The 24,470-nt window shown below is 52.3% G+C and overlaps 2 protein-coding genes across 2 annotated transcripts in view; one reads left to right on the forward strand and one right to left on the reverse strand.

Moving 5' to 3' along the window:
- Nucleotides 1–24,470, reverse strand: part of CIAPIN1 (cytokine induced apoptosis inhibitor 1) — a 328,736-nt gene that overhangs the window by 221,832 nt on the left and 82,434 nt on the right. The gene's annotated exons all lie outside the window — the stretch shown is intronic.
- DRC7 (dynein regulatory complex subunit 7) overlaps nucleotides 2,223–24,470 on the forward strand; it is a 28,777-nt gene continuing 6,529 nt past the window's right edge. Inside the window, exons 1-9 of the mRNA XM_012743957.3 lie at nucleotides 2,223–2,289; nucleotides 4,593–4,831; nucleotides 5,191–5,365; nucleotides 6,331–6,456; nucleotides 7,023–7,217; nucleotides 9,458–9,616; nucleotides 12,001–12,219; nucleotides 21,559–21,687; nucleotides 23,962–24,034. Coding sequence (XP_012599411.3) covers nucleotides 4,638–4,831; nucleotides 5,191–5,365; nucleotides 6,331–6,456; nucleotides 7,023–7,217; nucleotides 9,458–9,616; nucleotides 12,001–12,219; nucleotides 21,559–21,687; nucleotides 23,962–24,034 — 1,270 coding nt within the window. The 5' untranslated portion in view covers nucleotides 2,223–2,289; nucleotides 4,593–4,637. The remainder of the gene's footprint in view (nucleotides 2,290–4,592; nucleotides 4,832–5,190; nucleotides 5,366–6,330; nucleotides 6,457–7,022; nucleotides 7,218–9,457; nucleotides 9,617–12,000; nucleotides 12,220–21,558; nucleotides 21,688–23,961; nucleotides 24,035–24,470) is intronic.

The following is a 24,470-nucleotide window of genomic DNA, read 5'->3' on the forward strand; positions in this document are numbered from 1 at the left end:
GAGATGATTCTGAAGTTTCCACCAATAATAGCAACTGCACAACCTTGTGAGGACATTGGCAATGTTTCTCTGGACCCATTCTGGCACCCCCCAAGCCCCCTCAATCACACCTGCACAGGGCCCATGGATTCCTTCCTCCAAAAACAAAACAGTAAAAATTATATTTTCTGACTGCATTGGTACAAAAATGAATATAATCCAGGTGGACTCATAATTATTAATATATAGTCATTATTATTCTCTTCATTTTTTTCTTCTGAATTTTTTTTTAGAGAAGAGGTCTTGCTCTGTCACCTAGACTGGAGTGCAATGGCGAGATTATAGTTCACTGCAGCCCCAAACTCCTGGGCTCATGCGATCCTTTGACCTCAGCCTCCCAAGTAGCTGGGAGGTGAGCACCACCATAGCTACTAATTTTTTAAATTTTTTGTAGAGATGGGGCCTAGCTATGTTGCTCAGTCTGGTCTCAAACTCCTGGCCTCAAGTGATCCTCTCACCTCAGCCTCCCAAAGCACTGGGATTACAGGCGTGAGCTACGATACCTGGCTTCTTCTGAATTTAAAAGAAATTAAAATTGAACATTTTTTTTTTTACCACTTATGACATTTTATTGGCATGTGACAATTTACAAGGGTCCCTGTTGCATTATACATTACACTGAGGAAGAATTGGTTAGCCATCTACATTCATTCTGATTGGGTATTTTTTCTCAAATTTTAATTCCCAACACTAATTTTACCTGCGATAAAGGGAATAAATAGCAATTCTTTGAAGTAGACTGTAATTTGAAAAACATATTTTGCTTTAATTATAAAAGTTCCTAGGATGTTGAAAGGTATATATACATGCCTAAAACTGAGCCACAGCTTTCTTAAACAGCTTTCTTAATCCTTTCTGGAAATATTCTTTGGTTCATTTTTTTTTTTTTTTTTTGAGACAGAGTCTCACTCTGTTGCCTGGGCTAGAGTGAGTGCCATGGCGTCAGCCTAGCTCACAGCAACCTCAATCTCCTGGGCTCAGCGATCCTACTGCCTCAGCCTCCCGAGTAGCTGGGACTACAGGCATGCACCACCGTGCCCGGCTAATTTTTTCTATATATATTAGTTGGCCAATTAATTTCTTTCTATTTATAGTAGAGACGGGGTCTCACTCTTGCTCAGGCTGGTCTCAAACTCCTGAGCTCACACAATCCGCCTGCCTCGATCTCCCAGAGTGCTAGGATTACAGGCGTGAGCCACCACACCCGGACCTTTGGTTCATTTTTATTTCCTTTCTCCAGGCAAAACGAAGCCTGTTAATGCAGGTAGGTTATCAAAGAGTTATTTCCCGGCACTTATAAGCAAATATCCTTACTAAGAGGAGCCATTCAGCTTTTATAACATGTCACAAAGTGCGAAGTTAAATTGTGATTTTGCAAAACACACGGGCGACTTTTTATATGCTTGGCTCTGAAAAAGATAACATCCACAGTGGCACTCTGCTCTCACAATAGCCCTGGACTAATAGGATAGAGCACGGTATGACAGATACTATTTACTCAATAAAATTGAATGTTTTTGTAGGCCACTAGCCTAACAGACAGGGTTTCCCTTTCCTTTGAGGTTATCCGCTAACTTAGAGGACTGGGACCCAGCACTCAGTAGCGCAGCCCGCTCTGTCTACCAGGGCAGACGGCTACCCAGGCCCTGCCCTGGCGTCTGTCCATCATGACGGAGGCTACAGTCTCCAGGCAGTGGGGCAGGGCTGTGCCAGGCTGGAACATGTTCAACTGGCTCGCTGGGAGAAAACGCCCTGTGTGTAGCATCTGCCAATTCCTGTGGTGTAAATAACCCCATGGCCATTTTAAGCTATCGGACCTTACTGAACGGAAGCTGGGAAGAGATGCAAGGCTCCACACCCTGCCCCCGATATCTAGTATTTCATTTGTACTGAGACAATAAGCATAATCACTTCAAGAGCATAGACAATGGTAAAATATAGTAAAGTAATCAGAGATGGGTTTTGAGTATTTATTACTTTTGTTTTTAATAGAATTATTTATACAGGCTTTATCATTTAATTTTTAGTCATGGCTGTGACTAAAATCCCTGAATGTTTGCTCCCTCACAAAAATCCTTGAATGTTTGCTCCCTCAAGCTGCGGCACCGCTAGACCAGCACGCCACAGGCCCAGGACCGACAGTCCCAGAAGACTACATTTCCCAGAAGCCTCCTCCCCCCACCGGCTCTCCGCTTCCAAAGCTGTTGCCATGGAGATGGCTAACAGATAGTGCGGGCTGTCCTCGGAGGGGTGAGGAGGGAGCAGGGGACACGGGATGGGGGGTGGCTGGACAATGTCCTGCAGGGGGAGGGGGAGGCTGCTGGGGGGAGGGGGCAGCTTCTGCCTGGGGGTCCCCAGCCCTGATCTTTCTGGGGAAGTTTTCTTGGGGGGGGTGTGGTGGGGAGGAGGAGGTTGCCGCTGGGGAGGGGGCGCAGGGAAGGGCCTGGGGGTGGGGGCAGGGTCCAGGGAACCTTGAGACAGGCCTGCCCGCTACACACGGGGCCCCGGGTGGGGACAAGGTGTTGCGGGTTCTCCCCAGCTCGGCCTCTGAAGGTGTCCGCAGCCTCGGGCTCGGGGCCACTGACACCTTGGCCTTCTCTCCAACCTATGTCTTTCCTTGCTCACTACTCCCTACACCACCATCCCTTCTAGAACTTTCCCCTCTCATTAGGCCCAGAGACACATGGGTTTCAAGACCAGAAATATATGGGTTCAAATCCCAGATCTGCCACATACCAGCTGTGACCTTAGACAGGTCACTTAACCTCTCTAGGACTTCACCTTCTCACCTGCAAAGTGGGTATCATAAGTGCTGCCTCCCAGAGTCCTCAGGGGATAAATGCGATGCTGTCTGCACAGCCCTTAGCGCAGGGCCTGGCACACAGCAGGTGCTCAGTAACTCTAAGCCCCTTGCTGCGGTTATTACTGCCCTCCCTGGGCTCTTCCTGCCTGGGCCAGGAGGCAGACGAACACCTGAGAACCAGCCAGTGCTGCTTGGTGGAGGTTCGCCCCTGGGGGGACGGGGCCCTGAAAGGTGAGGCCCACCTGGGACATGGGGGGGGCCCTCCCGCTGCAGGAGCGTCCGGCCCCTCCTAGAGCACAGAATGTGGGAATCGAACAGAAAATATCTGTCCCTCCCTTCACATCGCAGAAGGGGAAACTGAGGCCCAGAAAGGGGCAGAGAGTGGAGCAGTTGGCAGAGCCAGGGTTTCCCCGAGCCTGGCTCGGTCCTGGCTGGCGGCCTGTGACTCACCCCCCGGGGAGGTCGAGGCGGCCCAAACAGGGGTGTGGAGTGGGGAGGTGCGGCCAGCCTTTACCTCCCGGTCCCCTTTGCCATCTTGGTCGCGGCGTGACCCCGGGGGGAGACGACAAAGCTGGGGAGACTCTTCTCTCCCCACTACTCGCCCCCACCCCAGTCCTGTGGGTTGGTCGTCCGCCCTGTCTGCTGCACAGAACATAGATATTGGAGGTGCCTGGCGCTGAGCTGGGGCTACAGACTGGCGGGTGCGCTGGAGTAGCCTGGGCAGCTTGGGACAGGGCCCGAGTAGGGGCTGAGTTTTCTCACACAGTGAAAGGCTGGCGGTGGCATTCTAGGATGCTATGGCGCCACTGGGGACCGCGGCTCCCTTGTCTCCCTGTCCCGCCACCCCTGGCAGGCAGCTGTGGCCCTCATGTGTGGTCGCCGCACATTTGAGCCTTGGCCGCCCCACGTCTCATCGGCCAGAACTGGGTGACCCCACAGGGCCACCTCTAGCTGCAGGAGAGTCTGGGACAGTGAACATTTCAGACCTGCGCTCTGCTGCCCCTGTATAAAATCGGGCTTCTGCTGCACGGCAGGGGGCCGGATGTCTGGGTGGGTGACAAGCGGTCTCATTCAGCGAGGCTCCGCTCTGTGGCCGCAGACATAGGGCGTCTCGCGTGGCTCTCAGAGGGATGCCTGTCCTCTGGGCTGACACGGGGCTTGGCCGGGAGAGCACAGGCTGTGTCACCTCCACCCCACCCTGTCCAGGTGCCTTGGTGACAGCCCTGTCTTCTCAGTCTCTGTGCCTCAGTTGCCAGTGTGGTCAGATGAGACAGCATTACCCTGCCACCGTCATTGTTTTGTGACCTCTTCTGTATCGCCTTACTAGCGCGAATGATTTTCTTCCAACCACTTCACTTATATAAATAGGAAGCTTCATAACACGACAGTAGTCCCCAGAGCGGGGGCATCACTTGCCAAAAAGGGAAGGCGGCTGTCAAAATAAACGCGCTAGCGCAGAGCAACACCTGTGCCCGCTCTGGCGCCCTGGCGGCGGCTCCCCCGCGGAGGCCCGCACCTGGGTGGTCTTCGCTGCAAGGCGGCAGGTGCAAGCGTTGGGAAGGTGCTGCAGGTGCGCCGGCAGGGAGACGGCCCCCTTGATGGGAAGGAAGTTTCCGAGGGGATCACTTCCTCTCCGTGCAGCCTGAACCGCCGCAAGCCGCCTTCCAGGCCCGGGGACGCACAGGTGGCCTTGACCGCGCCCGCCTGGTGCGACCGTCGCCATGCTGGGTGCGTTTCTCCTTCCCTGCAGAGACGCTCCAGCTCCCGACCTGACGGACGGCCAGCGAGCGCCGGCATGGAGGTCCTGAGGGAGAAAGTGGAGGAGGAGGAGGAGGCCGAGCGGGAGGAGGCGGCGGAGCGGGCGGAGCGCGAGAAGGCCGCGTGGCAGGTGGAGGTGCGGCTGGAGGAGACCACCCTGAGCCCCGAGACGCTCAGAGAGCTGGAGAGGAAGGTGTCGGAGATCGAGACCCCGGTCTTGACGGGGCCCCCGTGAGTGCGCGGGGCCGGGGCTGGGCTCGGGAAGAGCCGGGGGAGCGGTGGCTGGCAGGGGGACCAGGACATAGAGGGAGTCAGTTAAGAGTGAGGGCTCTGCGTTCAGGCCGCCTGCGCCGAGTCCCCACTCTGCCCCTCACTAGCTGTGTGACCTTGGGCAAGTCACTCAACCTCTCTGTGCCTCAGTGCCCTTATCCATTTAAAAGCACAGGTGATAACAAAGACACCTGCCTCCCAGGTGGTTGTGTGGGCTAAATGAAGACGGGGCAGAGCCAAGGGCAGCTCAGGTGGGTCCAGGGTTCCCGTGTGCCAGGCATAGCCTCACCGGGGCTAATGCCACCCCTGTTATGGCACAGGGTCATTACCAAGGACACCATCGACATCTCCAGCCTGCCCCTTTCCTACAAGACCAACACACCCAAGGAGGAACACCTGCTGCAGGTGGCGGACGACTTCTCCCGCCAGTACAGCCACCTGTGCCCGGACCGCGTGCCCCTCTTCTTGCACCCCCTGAATGAGTGTGAAGTGCCGGTAAGGGGGGACGTGGAGGGCAGGGGTGGCGGGTGGGGCTGGAGAACAGAGGGCGCAGGATGGCGGGGCTGGTTCTCCAAGGTCTCTGGGCCAAATCCCAGCCCTCTCGTGGGTCAGCACTTCCGGTCGGTCCAGGACAGCTTTGTGGGGGTCAGCCCTGGAGCGCTGCGGTGGCCTGAGACCCCCTTAAAGAGGCAGCGCTGACGGCTGCAGGGCAAATGCAGGCCTGGGGTTACTGGCACATGAGAAGAGGGGACTCAGGATTTGTGTGACAATCCCTGGACTTTAAGTGCTGGCACAAATGCTAACCATCACCGTATGGGCCAAATAAAACAGGTCTGTGGGTCCCTGTCAGCCTACGGGCTGCTGTTGTGCACGAATCCCATGCTATTCCATCTGTAGATAGGGAAACTGAGGCCCAGAGCCTCAGGGACATGTTCTGGGCCACAGGGCTGGAAGGAAGAAGCCAGTGCTCAGGTCCTGGGGCCTGCCCTGGTCCTTCCCTGGACGGGGCCAGCCTCGGGGACTGGAGACTGCACTGGCCGTCAGCTGCCCCCCCAGAACCTCTTAGTCCTGGGGGCGTCACCCCTGGGAGGGGACCGCAGAGCTCCGAGGATGTCTAGGATACAGGAGACCTGATCCCATTCAGCCCAGATTTGCTGGGTCGCCTTGGGCAGCTCTCTAGGCCTCTCTGGGCCTCAGGTTCCCCGCTGGTGCCCTGGGGTTAGAGGAAGGGAGCCCCCAAGGCCGTTCTGGGCGTTGCCACTGCTCTATCGATGGCTGCGCGTGCCAGACCTAGGCATCGCCTGGCCGGCCAGGGGCCGCTCTGCCGCCCCGGGGTGTCCGAGCCTGGCCTTCTGCGTTGGCTCAGGCCCCCGGGGCTCCCTGTGGATTTGAGGGAAGCCCTGCCAGGCACCGGATCTCACAGGTCCCTACTGAAGGTGGCACGACCTCGCCCCTTGCAGAAGTTCGTGAGCACGACCATCCGGCCCACCCTCATGCCCTACCCCGACCTCTACAACTGGGACGGCTGCGCCCAGTTCGTGGCCGACTTCCTCACCGTGGTGCCCCTGCCCGACCCGCTCAAGCCGGTGAGTGCCGCTCCTCAGGCCCCTTAGGCTCCAGATGGGAAGCCTGCCACAGCCCCTCGGAGACCCCCTGGGGGAAACAGGCCCAGAGAGAGACAGACACCTGCCTGAGGGCCACAGCAAGCCCGGGCTTCCGGTCCCCACCTCTTTCCCTCTTTACCTGTTTCTGCCGTCAGAGTCCCCCCAGCCTCAAGGGGTGCAGGAAGGAGAGAGGGAGGCCTGGCTGCTCGCTGGGCTTCAGACCACCTCGGTCAGCTCCCCCCCCCCCAGGGAGGGGTCGAGGGTGGGGACTCGGTAAAGGGAGGACAAGGAAAGGACGGGGGCTGGAAGGAAACGGGAATGTTGGAGCAAAAGCAGAAGCTTCCACAGCCCCGACAGTCTTCCCCATCAGGACGTCCACGAGCCGCTTAAAATTCTCGGCAAGTGTGGGCTGTGCGGGGTCTGGCCGTCATCCCATTCTCAGGAGCCCTCTGGCGGTCCCGCCCCGACAGGTGGGCTGCGACAGGTGAGGGCGGGGGGGGGGGGGGGGGGGGCTGCGGGCGGCCCTGCTGACGGGCCGGGGCGGGCAGCCGCCGTCCCTGTACTCCTCGACCACGGTGCTCAGGTACCAGAAGGGCAACTGCTTCGACTTCAGCACGCTGCTCTGCTCCCTGCTCATCGGCTCGGGCTACGACGCCTACTGCGTCAACGGCTACGGCTCGCGGGACCTGTGCCACATGGACCTGACGCGGGAGGTGTGCCCGCTCACCGTGAAGCCCAAGCAGGTACTTGCCCGGGCACCCCACGGCACGTGCGACCCCAGGGCTGTCGCGCCGTCCTCAGTTTGTCCCTGCCGCTTCCTTCTCCCCCTGTCCTGGCCACGGGGACCCAGCCCCGTCACCAAGCAGCCCCGAGCCGCCCTGGAGCGCACACTGCAGACCGCTGTGGCTTCTCTGTCCCCGGCATCTCAACACAGTCAGCCCGGTTCTCCAAACTGGCTGTCCCCTCCCCGCTTGCTCTAACTCGGGGTCAGCTACGGTTCTCCCCCTCGGTACACTCCATGAATGCTACATGGTTTGCAGCCTGAGTCAGACTATCCCAAATCTACCCTACGCACTTGATAAAACAGCCCGCCAGCCGCTTGTACACAGGGAAACAGCAGACGCGTGGGCAGACGCCTGGTCCTCAGGATCCGCCCACCCGCCACCCCAGGGAGAACAGCCCCCTTTTAATAGCAAAAAAAAACAAACAAAAAAAACCCACCAACCCTCCAGTGGGTAGTGGTTGTGTTCTTAGGTCCGTTGATGGAGAGTTCCAGAATGACGAGAGGCGACTGCAAACACAAGAAACACTCTTAAATGAATTTTAATCGTTGAAATCACAGGGCATCTCTATCCTTTACATTTGCAAAGCAGCCATGCTACCGGCTCCGTGGTGAGGGTCGAGCCCTGTGGGTGTCGGAAGCTCGAGGGCGGGGATGGGGGCGAGGCATGGCCGCGTGCTGCACACCCGAGTGAGCGCCTGCGGGGCACAAAAGGGGGTGTCCTCGCTCACTCAGGTGCCCCCACCCAGGGGGAGATGAGCAGAAAACTCCAGCACAGCCCGTGGCTTCAAAAGCCTCTGAGCTCACACGTGTGCCTCTCAGCTCGGCCGAGTTTAATGACTAAAATGATATCAATAAATGCCAGACACAGAGAACGTTCTGGTCTGTCATCCCCTTTTATGTCCATGGGCGTAGCTGCTCCTCACGATGGCCGGGTGGTGTCGTCACTCTGATTTTGTAGATGAGAGCGCTGAGATGAAACAGGAAGGTGAAGTAGCGTGGCCTGAGTCACAGAGCCGGGAAACGGAGACCCGGAGACCGAAGCCTGCGTCTGCCTGACGCTGAGCCCCGGGCAGTCTCTCTTGTCCCTTGTCACTGTCACGGGTCCTCTTCTGCAGCCTCTGCAGTGCTCCCTCCTGGGAACGGTTCTTGCCACCTAGCACACATTTGTGTACTCACTCACACACACACTCACACACACACACTCACACACACACACACACACACACTCACACTCACACACACACTCTCACACACACTCACACTCACACACACACACACACACACTCACACACACTCACACTCACACACACACTCACACACACACATACACTCACACACACACACTCACACACACACTCACACACACTCACACTCACACACACATACACTCACACACACATACACACACTCACACACATACACACACACTCACACACTCACACACTCACACTCACACACACTCACACACACATTCACACACTCACACACACTCACACACTCACACACATACACACACACTCACACACACACTCACACACACACACTCACACACATACACTCACACACACACATACACACACTCACACACATACACTCACACACATACACACACACTCACACACACACATACACACACACTCACACACATACACACACTCACACACACACACACTCACACACACACATACACACACACTCACACACTCACACTCACACACACTCACACACACACTCACACACTCACACACTCACACACACACTCACACACACTCACACACTCACACTCACACACACACTCACACACTCACACACACTCACACACACACACACTCACACACACACACTCACACTCACACACACACACACACAGGCTTTCTTCTCCTTCCTGGCCTAGTAAACTCTTACTCTACACCAACATGTGAAACCCTCCAATGACAGGTCTGGAATATTCGACTCCTGACAACTCCCCCCGCCCTGGATCAGGCCCAGTGGTGGCTGGGATGGCACGGAGGGAGAAAGTGCTGCCCCTGAGCCCCCGCCCCAGACCCCTCACCCGCCTTTACTTCTCGGCGCGAGGGCCCCAGACCCAGAGCGCGAGGCCCCGCACGTGGGCCGGGAAGCCCGCAGGCTCCGCACCAGCGCTTGCAGGGGCGCGTGCGAGGGAGGGGACAGGGCTCTGACCCCCTGTTGCCGCGACAGCTGGTCAAGAAGCAAGAGAGGGTGCTGCCTAAGAAGTACGCCGTCAAGCCCCCCCGGGACCTGAGCAGCAGGTTCGAGCAGGAGCAGGAGCTCAAGCGGCAGCAGCAGATCCGGGACCAGGAGGAGCGGCGGCTGCGGGAGGAGGAGGAGCGCCTCCTGGTAGGTCCCCACTGCCGGGGCGGGGACGGGCCGGTCGCGGGAGGGGTCCCCAAAGCCACCCCCACAGCCACCCCCACCTCTGCCTGGCCACATGGGACTCTCCCCCTGCTGGCCAGGCCCCTTCCGATGATAGATTCCTCACACCAGAGCGTTCTACTGCCTGGGCAGCCATTCCGCGCCATCACCCTCCTCCCGTCCATCCGCTCTCCCATCTGTCCTGCCATCCCTCCCCCACCCATCCGCCCATCCTCCCATCCCTCCTCCCGTCCATCCGCTCTCCCATCTGTCCTGCCATCCCTCCTCCCATCCATCCTCCCATCTCTCCTCTCATCCCTCCTCCCATCCATCCTCCCATCTCTCTTCTCATCCCTCCTCCCATCCATCCTCCCATCTCTCCTCTCATCCCTCCTCCCATCCATCCTCCCATCTCTCCTCTCATCCCTCCTCCCATCCATCCTCCCATCTCTCCTCTCATTCCTCCTCCCATCCATCCTCCCATCTCTCTTTTCATCCCTCCTCCCATCCATCCTCCCATCTCTCTTTTCATCCCTCCTCCCATCCATCCTCCCATCTCTCCTCTCATCCCTCCTCCCATCCATCCTCCCATCTCTCTTTTCATCCCTCCTCCCATCCATCCTCCCATCTCTCCTCTCATCCCTCCTCCCATCCATCCTCCCATCTCTCCTCTCATCCCTCCTCCCATCCATCCTCCCATCTCTCCTCTCATCCCTCCTCCCATCCATCCTCCCATCTCTCTTTTCATCCCTCCTCCCATCCATCCTCCCATCTCTCTTTTCATCCATCCTCCCATCCATCCTCCCATCTCTCCTCCCATCCCTCCTCCCATCCCTCCTCCCATCTCTTCTCTCATCCCTCCTCCCATCCATCCTCCCATCTCTCCTCTCATCCCTCCTCCCATCCATCCTCCCATCTCTCCTCCCATCCCTCCTCCCATCCATCCTCCCATCTCTCTTCTCATCCCTCCTCCCATCCCTCTTCTCATCCCTCCTCCCATCCATCCTCCCACCCATCCAACCTGCCATCCCTCCCCATCTCTCCTCCCATCCATCCACGCTGCTATCCATCCTCCCCGCCTCCCCTTGTGCCATCCATCCATCCTCCCATTTCTCCTCCCATCCATCCACCCTCCCATCTCTCCTCTCATCCCTCCCCCACCCATCCATCCTGCCATCCCTCCCCATCTCTCTTCTCATCCATCCACACTGCTATCCATCCTCCCCTCCTCCCCTCGTGCCATCCACCCATCCTCCCATCTCTCTTCTCAACCCTCTTCCCATCCTCCCTCCCATCTCTCCTCTCATCCCTCCTCCCACCCATCTTCCCATCTCTCCTCTCATCTATCCTCCCATCCATCCCTCTCTTCTCATCCCTCCCCCACCCATCCTCCCATCCTCCCATCTCTCCTCTCATCCCTCCTCCCATCCATCCTCCCATCTGTCCTCTCATCCCTCCTCCCATCCATCCTCCCATCTCTCTTCTCATCCCTCCTCCCGTCCATCCTGTCATCCGTCTCCCCACCCATCCTCCCATCCATCCATCCTCCCATCTCTCCTCTCATCCATCCCCATTCATCCCTCCTCCCATCCCTCCACCCATCCCTCCTCCCATCCATCCTCCCATCCATCCTCCCACCCATCCATCCTGTCATCCCTCCCCATCCCTCCTCCCATCCCTCCTCCCATCCATCCTGTCATCCCTCCCCATCCCTCCTCCCATCCCTCCTCCCATCCCTCCTCCCATCCCTCCTCCCATCCTTCCTCCCATCTCTCTTCCCATCCCTCCTCCCATCCCTCCTCCCACCCATCCATCCTGCCATCCCTCCCCATCCCTCCTCCCATCCATCCACACTGCTATCCATCCTCCCCTCCTCCCCTCTTGCCATCCATCCATCCTCCCATCTCTCCTTCCAACATCCACATTCCCATCTTCTTCCCCCTCCTCCTTTCCTTTCCTTCCAGAGAGTATGTGCTGAGCTTCTCCTCGGGCCCAGGCCCTGGGGACACAATAATGAAGCAGGCACGGTCACATTTCTCCCAGAGGGAGGCAGATGAGGGAGCCACGTGGTGTCCCATCATCTTTCTGTGGATGAAGCTGCACCCAGACTCCCACAGCCCCTAAAGCCCAGACACCCAGGGGCCTGAAGAGTTCATTTTGCAAACCACAGAGCTAATGAGATCCTCACATTGTATCGATTTTTAAAATGGGTTTGGGAGGTGGGGGGTGACAGTCACACGGCCAGCCAATGGCGTGCTCTGGATCAGAACCCAGTTCTCCCGCCGGTTCCCAGGCCTGGAGAGACGTGGGAGCCCCTGACGCCCCCCTTCCCAGCCGTCCGGCTCACGGCCCCCACCTTGCCCGCGCAGGAGGCGGAGAAGCCGAAGCCGGACCCGCTGCACGGCCTGCGGGTGCACTGCTGGGTCCTCGTGCTGTCGGGCAAGCGCGAGGTGCCCGAGACCTTCTTCATCGACCCGTTCACGGCGCGCAGCTACAGCACCAAGGACGACAACTTCCTGGGCATCGAGAGCCTGTGGAACCACAAGAACTACTGGATCAACATGCAGGACTGCTGGAACTGCTGCAAGGTGCATGGCGTGGCGGGCACCGTGGGAGGGGCGGAGAGGGGAGGCCTTGGGGACAGCTGGCCCTGAGGCCGTAGGGCTTTGGACTTCCCCCGCAGCTGAGTCCCCATAGCCATTCCCGTGCCCATAAATAACCCTTTCCGATACGATTATTGTCCCTCTTTTGATTTGTATATCCTTTTAAAATTTGGATTGTTTGAGCGAGTTTTTTAAAAACTTTGAAGTATAATATACATGCATTCGTTCATTAAGCATCCAGCTCAGTGAAGTCCCATGAACCGAACATACCCTAGATCCCTGCACCAGACCAGGAAATAGAGCCTTGCCCAGGCCCCAGAGAGACCCTCGTGTCCAACTGTGACCTTCCCCGGAATGTGGCTCTAACTTCCTTAGATGGCAGTGACACACACGCGCGAGAGCACACAGAGGACAGTGTCACCCTAAGTGTACATCTCAGTGATTGCCACATACTGGCCACACCCACATGACCAGGACCGGCACCTCAGAAGTCCCCTCCTGTCCCCTCCTGGTCGCTGACCCCTCCATCCTCCCCGGAGTTAAGCACCATCTGGACTCCGCTCAACATCCCTTGGTTTCGCCCGTTTGGGGGACTTTCCATCAATTAAACCCCACAGTATCCACTCTTACGCCTGGATTCGCTCCCTGGCTGTCCTGTTCGTGAGATTCGTCCATGTTTTGTGTGTAGTCGTGGTTTGTTCATTCGCATTGTTTATTTTCCATTATCTGAAAACCAAAGCTTATTCATTCTATAGTTGCACATTGAGGTTGTTTCTTGTTTGGGGCTGTTTTCAATAGTTCTGCTATGAACATTTTTAAACATGTATTTCTGTGAACAACGCATGTGCTCATTTCTGTTAGGAGTGGCATTGCCGGGTCAGAGGATAGGCACGTGCTTGGTTTTGGGAGATACCGCCTGTTTCCCAGTGACCGCATCCATTTGCACTCCCCCCCACCCCCTAGCATTGTGGGAAAGTTCCAGAAAATCCATCCGCATCCTGGACAATACTGGATGTTTTCTGTCTTCTTCATTTTAGCTTTTCTAGTGGATATGCGATGATATTTTGCATTATGATTTCACTTAAAAATGCAATTGATGCTGGGTGTAGCGGCTCATGCCTAATAATCCTAGCACCTTGAGAAGCTGAGGCTGGAGGATCCCTTGAAGCTGGGAGTTCGAGACCAGCCTGAGCAACACAGCAAGACCTCATCTCTACAAGAAATAAAAAAAAAAATTAGTCAGTTGCAGTGGCACACACATGTGGTCCCAGCTACTCAGGAGGCCGAGGTGGGAGGATCACTTGAGCCCAGGAGTTAGAGGCTGCAGTGAGCTATGATTGTGCCACTGTACCCAGCCTGGATGAGAAAGACTTCGTCTCTAAAAAAAAAATAAATCAATAAAAATACTATTGATTTTTGCAAAACTGTCCACATATCCAGCAAGTTTTAAACTCGCTGATTAACCCTAAAAATTAATCTGTAAAGACTCGAGATTTTCTACATACACAGTCACACAGCTGAATGACAGCAGTTTTGTTTCTTCCTTTTTAATCCTTTTATTTATATAAAATAGTGACAAATTGAGTGGAGATTGTGGGCATCTTTGCCTCATTCTTGATTCACAAAGCCTTAATATTACAGCATTTCACTATTTGTATGATGTTTATGTTGACTACAGGGTTTTCGTAGCTACCCTGTATTCGACTAAGGGGGTTTCTTTCTCTTCTTAGTTTACTAGCAGTTTGTTTTGTTTTTTGTTATTTTTCTTATCTTTATTTTTTGAGACAGTGTCTTACTCTGTCGCCTGGGCTGGAGTGCAAGTGGTTCGATCGTAGCTCACTGCGGCCTCAAACTCCTGGGCTCAAGCGATCCTCCCATCTCAGCTTCCTGAGTAGCTGGGACTACAGGCGTGCACCACCACCCCCGGCTAAGTTTTGGGTTTTCTTTTTTAATTTTTAGTAGAGATGGGGTCTTGCTTTGTTGCCAACGCTGGTCTGAAACTCTTGGCCTCCAGAGATCCTCCCACCTTGGCCTCCCAAAGTACCGAGACTATAGGCGTGAGCCGCCGCACCTGGTCTAGCAAGTTTTTTTAAAAAATCAAACAAAATTTGTTTATATCAAATGCCTTTTTTGTATCTATTAAATGATCATATGATTTTTCCTTCTATTAACTGGGTGAATTAGACTGACTGGATTTTTTCCCCCTTTTAAAATTGACATATGTAATTCACATACCACAAAATCCGTAATTTTAAAGTGTATAAGTCAGTGGTTTATAGTATATTCACAAGACTGTACAACCATCACCACTATCTAATTCCAGAGTATGTTCATCACCCCAAAAAGAAGATTTTGATCAGGATTACATTGAATCCATAGATCCATTGAGAGAGAACTGTTCTCTTGACAATCTTGAATTGTACCCCTCATAAATATGGTATCTCCATTTATTTGTCACCTTTAATTTCTGGCTGCAGCGTTTTGTAGGTTTCAGTGTACAGGTCACGCACATCTTTTGTCAGATTCATCCCTAAATATTTCCCTTTTTTGGATGCTATGAGATTTTTAAAAATTTCAACTTCTGGCTATTCTTGGGTAGTAAATAAAATAAAATTGATTTTTACATATTGATCTTATGTAAAAGATAGGCACTCTTCCTAAATTTATCTGTTTTTTAATAGCCTTTGCCTAGATTCCATCAATTTTTTTTTTTTTATATAGATGATTCCGTTATCTGGGAGTTAAAAACAATTTTACCTCTTCTCCAATCGGGAGGCCTTTTTTCCCTGGCCTATTACACTGGTTTAGAACTACCAGCACGATGTTAAATCAAGTGATAAAAGATTATCATACTATTCCTTATCTAACGGAGAGCTTTTAGTCTCGTACCATTAAATATGATGTTAGCCACAGACTTTTTTATTGCTACCCTTTACCAAATAGAGGACGTTTTCTTCTATTCCAAGTTTGCTGAGAATTTTTTCAGAAATGGATATTGGATTTTTGTTAACTGAGTCTATTGAGATTATTATATGATTTTTCTTTTCTAGACTATGGTAAATTACATTGCCTGGATTTTTTTTTTTTTTTTTTGAGACAGAGTCTCGCTCTGTCACTCCTGCCTGCTAGAGTGCAGTGGCATCATCATAGCTCACTGCAACCTCTAACTCCTGGACTCAAGTGATCCTCCTGCCTCAGCCTTCTAAGTAGCTGGGATTACAGGCATATACCACCATGCCAGGCTGATTTTTCAATTTTTTTTGTAGAGACAGGGTCTCACTGTGTTGCTCAGGCTGGTCTCAAACGCCTTAGTTCAAGCAATCCTCCCACCTCGGCCTCCCATAGTGCTAGGATTATAGGTTTGAGTTACCACACCTGGCCTTTGATTGATTTTTGAATGTTAGACCAACCGTGCATTCCTGGGATAAACCTCACTTCATTGTGATGGTTTACTCTTTTTTTCCTTAACTTTTTTCTTTTTTTCGGTAGAGACAGAGTCTTGCTATGTTGCCCAGGCTGGACTTGAACTCCTGCCTCAAGCGATCCTCCCAACTTGGCCTCCTAAAGTGCTGGGATTACAGGCGTGAGCTACCATGTCTGGCATATGATGGTGTAATCTTTTACAGATTATTGGTTTTGATTTAATAAAAATTTTGTTTAGAATTTTTGCATCTTTGATCAAGGAAGATATTGGTCTGTAGTTTTCTTATAATTATCTGTCAGGTTTTGGTATCACAGTAATGATGGTCTTGAGGAATGGGATGGGAAGTAGTCCCTTTTCTTCAATTTTCTAGATGAGTTAGTCTAGAATGGGTATTATTTCTTTTTAAATGTTGCTTGAATTCATAAGAAAAGCCATCTTGGTGTGGGATTTTCTTTGTGGAAAGGTTATAAATTACAAATTCAATTTCTTCAATAGAAGTAGGCTATTCAGGTTATTGCTTCTTGAGTGAGTTTGGTGTTTTGTGACTTTCAAAAAGTTTATCCATTTCATTTAAGGTTTCAAATGTAGTGCCATGAAAATGTTCAAAATAGCTCATTTTCCTTCTATTTTAGGATGTATAGTGATGTTACCTTGCTCATTCTTGATAATGATAATTGTGTGTTCTCTTTTTGTCTCCTGATCAGTCTGTTTAGAGGTCTATCAATTTTATTGGTCTCATCAATAAACCAGCTTTTGGTGTTATTGATTCTCTCTATTGTTTTTGTTTTCTGTTTCATTGATTTCTACTCTGATCTTTATTATTTTCTATCTTATATTTACTTTGAGTTTCATTTACTCTTAATTTTCTAGCTTCTTAACATGGAAGGTGGGCTAATTCATCTGACAGTGTTTTTATCTTTTATTTCCTTCAAACGTGTTGCTTTAGTGGCATCCCACACATTTTACTGCATTGTTTTTTCATTTTCTTTTAATTCAAAATGCTTTCTAATTTCCCATTTAATTTCTCCTTTGACCCATGTGTCATTTAAACATGTGTTGTTTAGTTTGCAGATATTTAGAAAGTTTTGAGAGATATTTCTATTGTTGATTTCTAATTCAATTGTTTAGTGGTTAGAGAATATAAATTTGTATGATTTCAATTACTTTACACTTGTTATAGTTAGTTTTATGATCCAGAATATGGTCTATCTTGGTAAATTTTCTGTGTACACTGGACTAGAATGTATATCTTGCTGTGGGGTGGAATGTTCTATAAAGGTCAATCCTTGCATGTCTATTTTTTTTTTTTTTTTTTTTTTGAGACAGAGTCTTGCTTTGTTGCCCAGGCTAGAGTGAGTGCCGTGGCGTCAGCCTAACTCACAGCAACCTCAAACTCCTGGGCTCAAGCAATCCTCCTGCCTCAGCGTCCCGAGTAGCTGGGACTACAGGCATGCGCCACCATGCCCGGCTAATTTTTTCTATATATATTGGTTGGCCAATTAATTTCTTTCTATTTTTTTATAGTAGAGACGGGGTCTCACTCTTGCTCAGGCTGGTTTTGAACTCCTGACTTTGAGCAATCCGTCTGCTTCGGCCTCCCAGAGTGCTAGGATTACAGGCATGAGCCACTGTGCCCGGCCTTTGCATGTCTATTGATAGTGTTGATCAAGTCTTTGCTGATTTTTGGTTTACTTTTCTTTGAATTATTGACAACTTTATTAAATCTTGGACTATAATTTCAGATTTCTCTATTTCTTCTTTCAGTTCTATCAGTGTTTGCCTCATGTGTTTTGAAGCTCTGTTGTTAGGAAAATAAATATTTAAGATTGTTACATCCTCTTGTTGAATTGATCCCTTTATCATTATGAAATGACCATCTTTATGCCTATTGTTCTGATATCTGTTTTATCTGATATTAATATAACCACTCTAGTTTTCTTTTGATTTGTGTTAGCATGGGCTATACTTCTCCTTTATTTTTCTTTTAATCTATTTGTGCCTTTTAAATTTAAATGTATTTCTTTTTTTTTTTTTTTTTTGAGACAGAGTCTTGCTTTGTTGTCCAGGCTAGAGTGAGTGCCGTGGCGTCAGCCTAGCTCACAGCAACCTCAAACGCCTGGGCTCGAGAGATCCTGCTGCCTCAGCCTCCCGAGTAGCTGGGACTACAGGCATTCGCCACCATGCCCGGCTAATTTTTTTATATACATATCAGTTGGCCAATTAATTTCTTTCTATTTATAGTAGAGACGGGGTCTCGCTCTTGCTCAGGCTGGTTTTGAATTCCTGACCTTGAGCAATCCGCCCGCCTCGGCCTCCCAGAGAGCTAGGATTACAGGGGAGAGCCACCGCGCCTGGCCTAAATGTATTTCTTATAAGCAGCATATAGTTAGGTCTTGCTTTTTATCCAATCTGACAATCTCTGCCTCATATTTAGGGTATTTAGACCACTTACATTTAGTATGATTATTGATAAAGTTAAGTTTATGTCTATCATCTTGTTATCTGCTTCCTCCGTTTTAGAAATTTTACCATCATAAGCAATGCTTTTACCCCATATTTCTTTCTTTTCTTTCTAGGACTTCTGCGTGAGACCTTTGTACAATATTTGCTATGTTTCTTGTGCCCTTTTCTTCTCTGTCCCTCCCTCCCTCCCTCTCTTCCTAGATATTTTCTCCTGAACTATCTTCCAGGTCACTAACTCTTTCCTCAGATGTATCTAATTTGTTGTTTAATCCATACATTGAGATCTTTCTTTCCTTTTTTTTTGGCAATTAAATTCTAGAATCTCCATTTGGTTCTTTTTTTTTTTTTTTTTAACATAGCTTTCAGTTCTATGACAAAATCTTAACCTGATTTTCATTTCCTGGAGTGTTAATCATAGCTATTTCATTCTTCATTTTTGATAACTCTGTTACCTTGATCCTCTGTGGGAAGCCTGAATGGTGTTATCTTCCTTCAGAGATGATTTGGGTCTGGGTCTAGGGGTTCTAGCAGTTCTGGATCCCTTTCAACAAAGCAGAGGTGATTCTGGGCGTCAGTCCCTGCAAGGTCTGGCCTTTTGTGGTTCACGCTTCCTCCCACGGTGTTGTTCTTCAGAGTCCCAACACGAGGTCTGGGGTGTTGACCACCCTGTTTCCCTTTGGAAGACTGCGATTTCCAATTTTTGCTCCCCTATTACTGCGAACCTTTCGAAAGCCCTTCCCAGCCTCTCAGATGCCTCGTTTGGAGTGCCAGCCCTGGAAGAAAGGCAGCCCCGAGTGCCGGGGCTCCCTCCCGGGGTCTCCTTCTTCCCATGGATCTCGGTTTCATAATTCTTTGCTGCCTTACAAGCCCCTTAGCCTTCAACAGATGATTTAAAAAATATCTTTCTGAGCTCCAGCTGTTGTCAGCAGGAAGGCTGGCCCAAATCACCTACTTCACCTGGACCAGAAAAGAAAGTCTCTGTTTCCTACGTTTTTCTGTTTTCATGTTTGTGAAGTTCTGATCTATCGCTCCCCACTGCCTGTGATACTCCAGGGTCCGCCACGCCCTACGCGTCTGGTTCGGGCCCTCTGCGAATCCACCCAGGATTGGAATTCCTGTGTCCCGGCGTTTTAGTTTTAAATAATGCATAATCTAACTAAGATCTGTACGGTGCCTCTCTGAAATGGCTGTGCCAGTCTATATTCCCACCGACAGTGGATGTAGATCCTGCGGTCCCTTGCCCTCCAACATTTGGCATCTCCCGTGTTTCTATTTCTGCTAGAAATGGGGATGAAGGGATGCTTGCATTCCTGTGCATTTCTCTGTCGACCAAAACGTCTCAGTCTCTGGCCGGGCGCAGTGGCTCACGCCTGTAATCCCAGCTATCTGGGAGGCCGAGGCGGGCGGATTGCTCGAGGTGAGGAGTTCGAAACCAGCCTGAGCAAGAGCGAGACCCTGTCTCTGCTGTAAATAGAAAGAAATTAATTGGCCAACTAATATATACAAAAAATTAGCCGGGCATGGTGGCAAATGCCTGTAGTCCCAGCTACTCGGGAGGCTAAGGCAGGAGGATCACCTGAGCCCAGGAGTTTGAGGTTGCTGTGAGCTAGGCTGACGCCACGGCACTCACTCTAGCCTGGACAACAAAGTGAGACTCTGTCTCAAAAAAAAAAAAAAAAAAAAAAAAAAAAAGAGTCTGAGTCTCTCTTATGTGCTTTGGAGTCTTTAGGGCTTCCTCTTCTGTAAACTGTTTACATTTATCCTTGGCCCATATTTTTTTTTTCCTACTGGGATTGCTGTTTTTCTTTCTTACTGATTTGCAGGAGTTCCTTATATATTCTAGATATAGATCATATGCTACTTTTACACATTGCAAATGCCATTCGGCCATGTGTCTGTTAACTTTGTCCCTGGTTTTATTCATTGAACATGTCTTTAATTCTGATATAATCAAATGCATTGAACTTTTATGCTTTGTATTTTTACAAAGCATAAAAGTTTGTATTTTTCGTCTAATAGGAAGAACATGGTTTGTGTGTTTTCGGTTAATTCCTGGATAGTTTATAGATATTGTTGCTGTTGTGATTGGTATTGGGTTATTCTTCATTATATTTTCTAATTGGTTATTGCCGATATAGATACATATTTTGATTTTTTATTGATCTTGTATACAGCGAACATTCTGATATCAATAGCTTGTCCATTCACGTTGATGGATTTTGTAAGTGGATACTCCTACCATCTGCAAACGATGACTGTTTTCTCTTTTGCCTTCTGAGACTCTGATTCCTTCAAGTGAGGACAGACTCCCCCTGAGCAGTGGAGAATAACTCAGCAGGTGTTTAGAATAGTCCTTGGCCTTCCCCCAGAGCCAGGGCTTGTAACCAGCATGGTGGTCAGTGTCCTCTGCAAGACAGTGGCCCCTGAGAGGCTGCCACCGTCCTCCTTTGGCCCTCTTCCAGCCTGGGAGTCCTCGTTCTGTTCTTTAGCCTCGGAGAGGAAGGAGGAAGTGAGATGAGAGGCACAGTACTGCGTCACCAAGTGAGGGCATGATGGAAGAGATTATGACAGTGGCCGTCACTTTTACTGCCAAAGGAGCATTGGGGCAGCTGCTTTTTCCTTCAAAGAACCTTGAAATGGCATTGGGGGGTGGGGAGGACGGCGAGGCCCCCGCCAGAGACAGCCTGGTCAAACACCCCGGGCACAGGGGCGTGGTCCTTGTTGTCTATTCGGTTATGCTCTTGCTATAGAAAGAGAACTGTGAGTCAAAGTAGAAAAGCATAACATCTAACTGCGCTTACTACCCACAAAAGTGCCAGAATTTGGAACAAGACTGAAAGAGTGCAAACATCTATGCAATTGGGCTCCTCTCCACTGAGCTCTGACTGTCCCCAACCACCATTCATCTGTGAGCAGGTCCCTCCCTCTCTCTGTCACAGCCCCCCTTCCCCAGCCTGCACCCCCAGCCACAGCACAGGGACACCTGGGTCTCAGACGCAGACAGGATCAGGTGGCTTCAGGACGGCCTGACGTTAACAGCCCTTGCAGGCAGCTGATCTCCTTCTGGAATGTGATCCGGGGTGGGGACACTCGCCCTGAGGAGGCGGTTTGCAATGTGGGGTGCCCCCCGCCCGCCAGGAGAGAGCCACTGTTACTGAGCAGACCTGGGCCTCAGGTGGGCCGGGTGAAGAGAGGGCAGAGGGACCCCACCACGGGGGACAGTCCCAGCTTCCCCCTCCCTGGCAGGGCTGAAAGCACGAGAGGGTTGTGAGGGTCATGCCGTGACCCTTCCTGCCCTGTTGAGATTAGGAGAGGGACAGGGACTCTCAGACATCCCGCCCCTCTGAGACCTGGGCCCAGGTCCCTTCTGTGCCCATGGAGCAGGTGGGGATGTGGTGGCCGTGGGTGAGCCCAGCTGATTACCCCTCCCCCACCAGGACTTGATCTTTGACCTGGGAGACCCCGTGAGGTGGGAGTTCATGCTCTTGGGGACCGATAAGCCTAACCTGTCCTTGATCGATGATGATGACTACGAGTTGAACGATGATGATGACTTGGACAATCTGGTGAGTCTCAGCAGTGTGTGTGGGGCCAGGGAGTGTGTGGGGAAGGCCTTGCACCCTGTGTGGCTCAGGCAGCCTGACAAACGTCCCCACCAGCATGTATTTCGGGGGTGGAGGAGATATCAAGGTAAACCAATTACAGATTCCTCAAAGCAGAAGGGCCTGGACAATGCCCCCATTTTACAGATAGGCAAACTGAGGCCCAGACAGGTCCAGTGACCCGCCCAGGACCCCACAGTGGGTTAGGGGAAGGCTGGGACTTGAATTCAGGTCTCCTGTTCAGAAGCTGCCCCGCTCCTTTAGCATGCTCCCCTTGCAGTGGGGTCCGGAGGTCCTCTCTGCCAGCCCCTGGGAGCCCCAGGTGGCTGCTCTTCAGCTCCACCCTGAGCAGCCACCGTGATCCCCGAGCGCTGCCAGGCCTTGCTTGTCTGTCCTGTCAGACCCTCTCAAGGTCACTGGCCCAGGGTAAACTCCCCAAGCCATCAGCCTCCCGTCCAGGCGAGTCTGCGCGAGGCCCTGTGCGTGGAGTCCCCAGGGGCCGTGGTCACTGGCAGTGCGACCTTGGGCAACGTCCTCATCTTTGGGACCTTCAGTTCCCTGGCCTGCACGTAAAACGGGGCGAGCGAGGGGCTGTCACTGTCGTATTCACAGTAATCCCAGTGGGCGTATGAGTCCCCTAACAAAGGCCCACAGACACGCGGCTTAAACGACAGACACGCGGCTTAAACGACAGACACTTACCTTCTCACAGTCCTGGAGGCTAGAAGCCCAGGATCGGGGTGTCGGCAGGGCTGGTTTCTTCTGAGCCTCTCTCCTCGGCTTGCGGACGGCCGTCTTCTCGCTGTCCTCACACGGTCCTCCCTGTGCATGAATCTGAGTCCTAATTTCCTCCTCTTATAAGGACACCAGACGCGCTGAATTAGGGCCCACCCATATGGCCCCATTTTAACTTAATCACCTCTTCAAAGACCCCGCCTCCAAATACAGCCACATCCGGAAGTACTGGAGGTTAGGACATCAACACGGGATTTCGGGGGACACAACTCAGCCCGAAGCAGCAGGTAGCGCACACGTGGCCCTTAATAAGCAGCAGGCCCTGCCGGACACACTTAAGCCCCCAGGGAGCTGGGCACTAGCAGTACCATCCATGATGATCACCATCCCATTTTGCAGGTGGGAAGACTTACACACAGTGGGGTTAAGTAACTCACCCAAAGTGACAGCGCCAGTAAGTGACAGGGCTGGGATTTGAACCCAAACAGTCTGGCTTCAGAGGCTGGGAGCTCAGCAGCGACTCTGTCCTGTATCAGCAAAATGAGACCAGCGATGTGACAGAGGAGCCTGGAGAAGGGTCTCAGCACCCTCATCCCTGGAGCCTGGGGGCCTCCCCTGTGCAGTAAATCCCGGGCACAGGCGCCCCCTGCCGGCCTCGAGGCAGGGACCAGCCGAGCCCAGCCCTGTCCCCAGCCCTGGGGACAGCAGCCCTAACACCTCAGCCAGTTCATTGTCAAACAGTCCCAGTCACCGAGTCCTGTTCCATCCCTGGACCGGGAACCCCTGTTTCGGCAAAGATGGACAGATGGTGACCCTAAGACTCAGAGCTCAGTCCCCAGCCTCTGGCCACAGCCCACCCACCCACCCGGGCGTCTTAGAGATTTTTGACAATGCTTACCATTGTTGTCCCCTGCAAGAAGTCACAATCAGATGGGCAGTTGTCAGGGGTCTGAGCAATGCTTGTGGGAGAAACGTTTTAAGTTAAAGAACTTATCCAGGTTTCTGTGGTCCCCATGTGTGTAGATCGGGCCTTCTTTCACAGATGGGAAGCTAAGGCTCAGAGACAAAAAATAATAATAATGTCAGCCAGGCAGCGTCCCAAGCCCTTTCTATACAGTATGTCATTTACTCCTCCCAGGAGGTTAAGGAAACTGAGGCCCAGAGTGTTAAAGGACCTGCCCTGGACCCCGTAGCGAGTGTTGGGCGAGGGTGGGGCTTGGGCACGCCTGGCTCTGGCAAAGCGCCTGTGGCCGGCTCAGGCACGGCAGGGCGTGCAGGGCGGCAGGTGTCGCCGTCCTCAGCCAGGAGGGTGCAGAGAAGGGCTCCCTGCCCAGAGCTGACTCCTCTTCGACATCACGGGCCACGCTCACGACCTCCGGCTCCTCCGGAGATGCTGACGGACCGCCCTGGCTTGGCTCTGGGGGCGAGACAGAAGCTTTGACCGTGACTTCCCCTGCAAAGCCCTGACCCGCAACCCCCACCCCCCGCCTCCCCTCCCGACAGGGCAAGGAGGATGAGGACAAGAGCTTCGACATGCCACACTCGTGGGTGGAGCAGATCGATATCTCCCCGGAAGGTATTTGCTACTTGTGTGTTCACTGTCCCCTCCAGAACCAGTTCCTGGGCCTCCGGGGAGGTCTGTGGTGACGGCTAGTGGCAGGGAGACATGGCACAGGCTGTTCTGGCCTTCATTTCCACCCTTCTGGCTTTCATTGTCACATCCCCCAGCTGGGGCAGGGCTGGCACCGGGGAGGGGCAGGTGGAGAAGGCAGGAGGTGGGACCTGCACGCCCCACGGCGACATCTGCTGGCTGCTGGGTGCCTATCTGGGATCGCCCAGACCCACGGGAGGGCATAGGCCATTTCGCCAGGGTGGGACACACTAGAGAGGGTGTCACGCAAGCCCAGAAAAGGAGCACGCGGCCGGGCTCCAGAGCTCGGGACTGGGAGGTGGGTGGGCAGAAAGGGGTTCCAGAAGGAGGGGTCACGGGAGCTAAGTTTCAAAGGATCAGA

The sequence above is a fragment of the Microcebus murinus genome, chromosome 20 (genome assembly GCF_040939455.1).
Source record: "Microcebus murinus isolate Inina chromosome 20, M.murinus_Inina_mat1.0, whole genome shotgun sequence".
Classification (NCBI taxonomy): Eukaryota; Metazoa; Chordata; class Mammalia; order Primates; family Cheirogaleidae; genus Microcebus; species Microcebus murinus.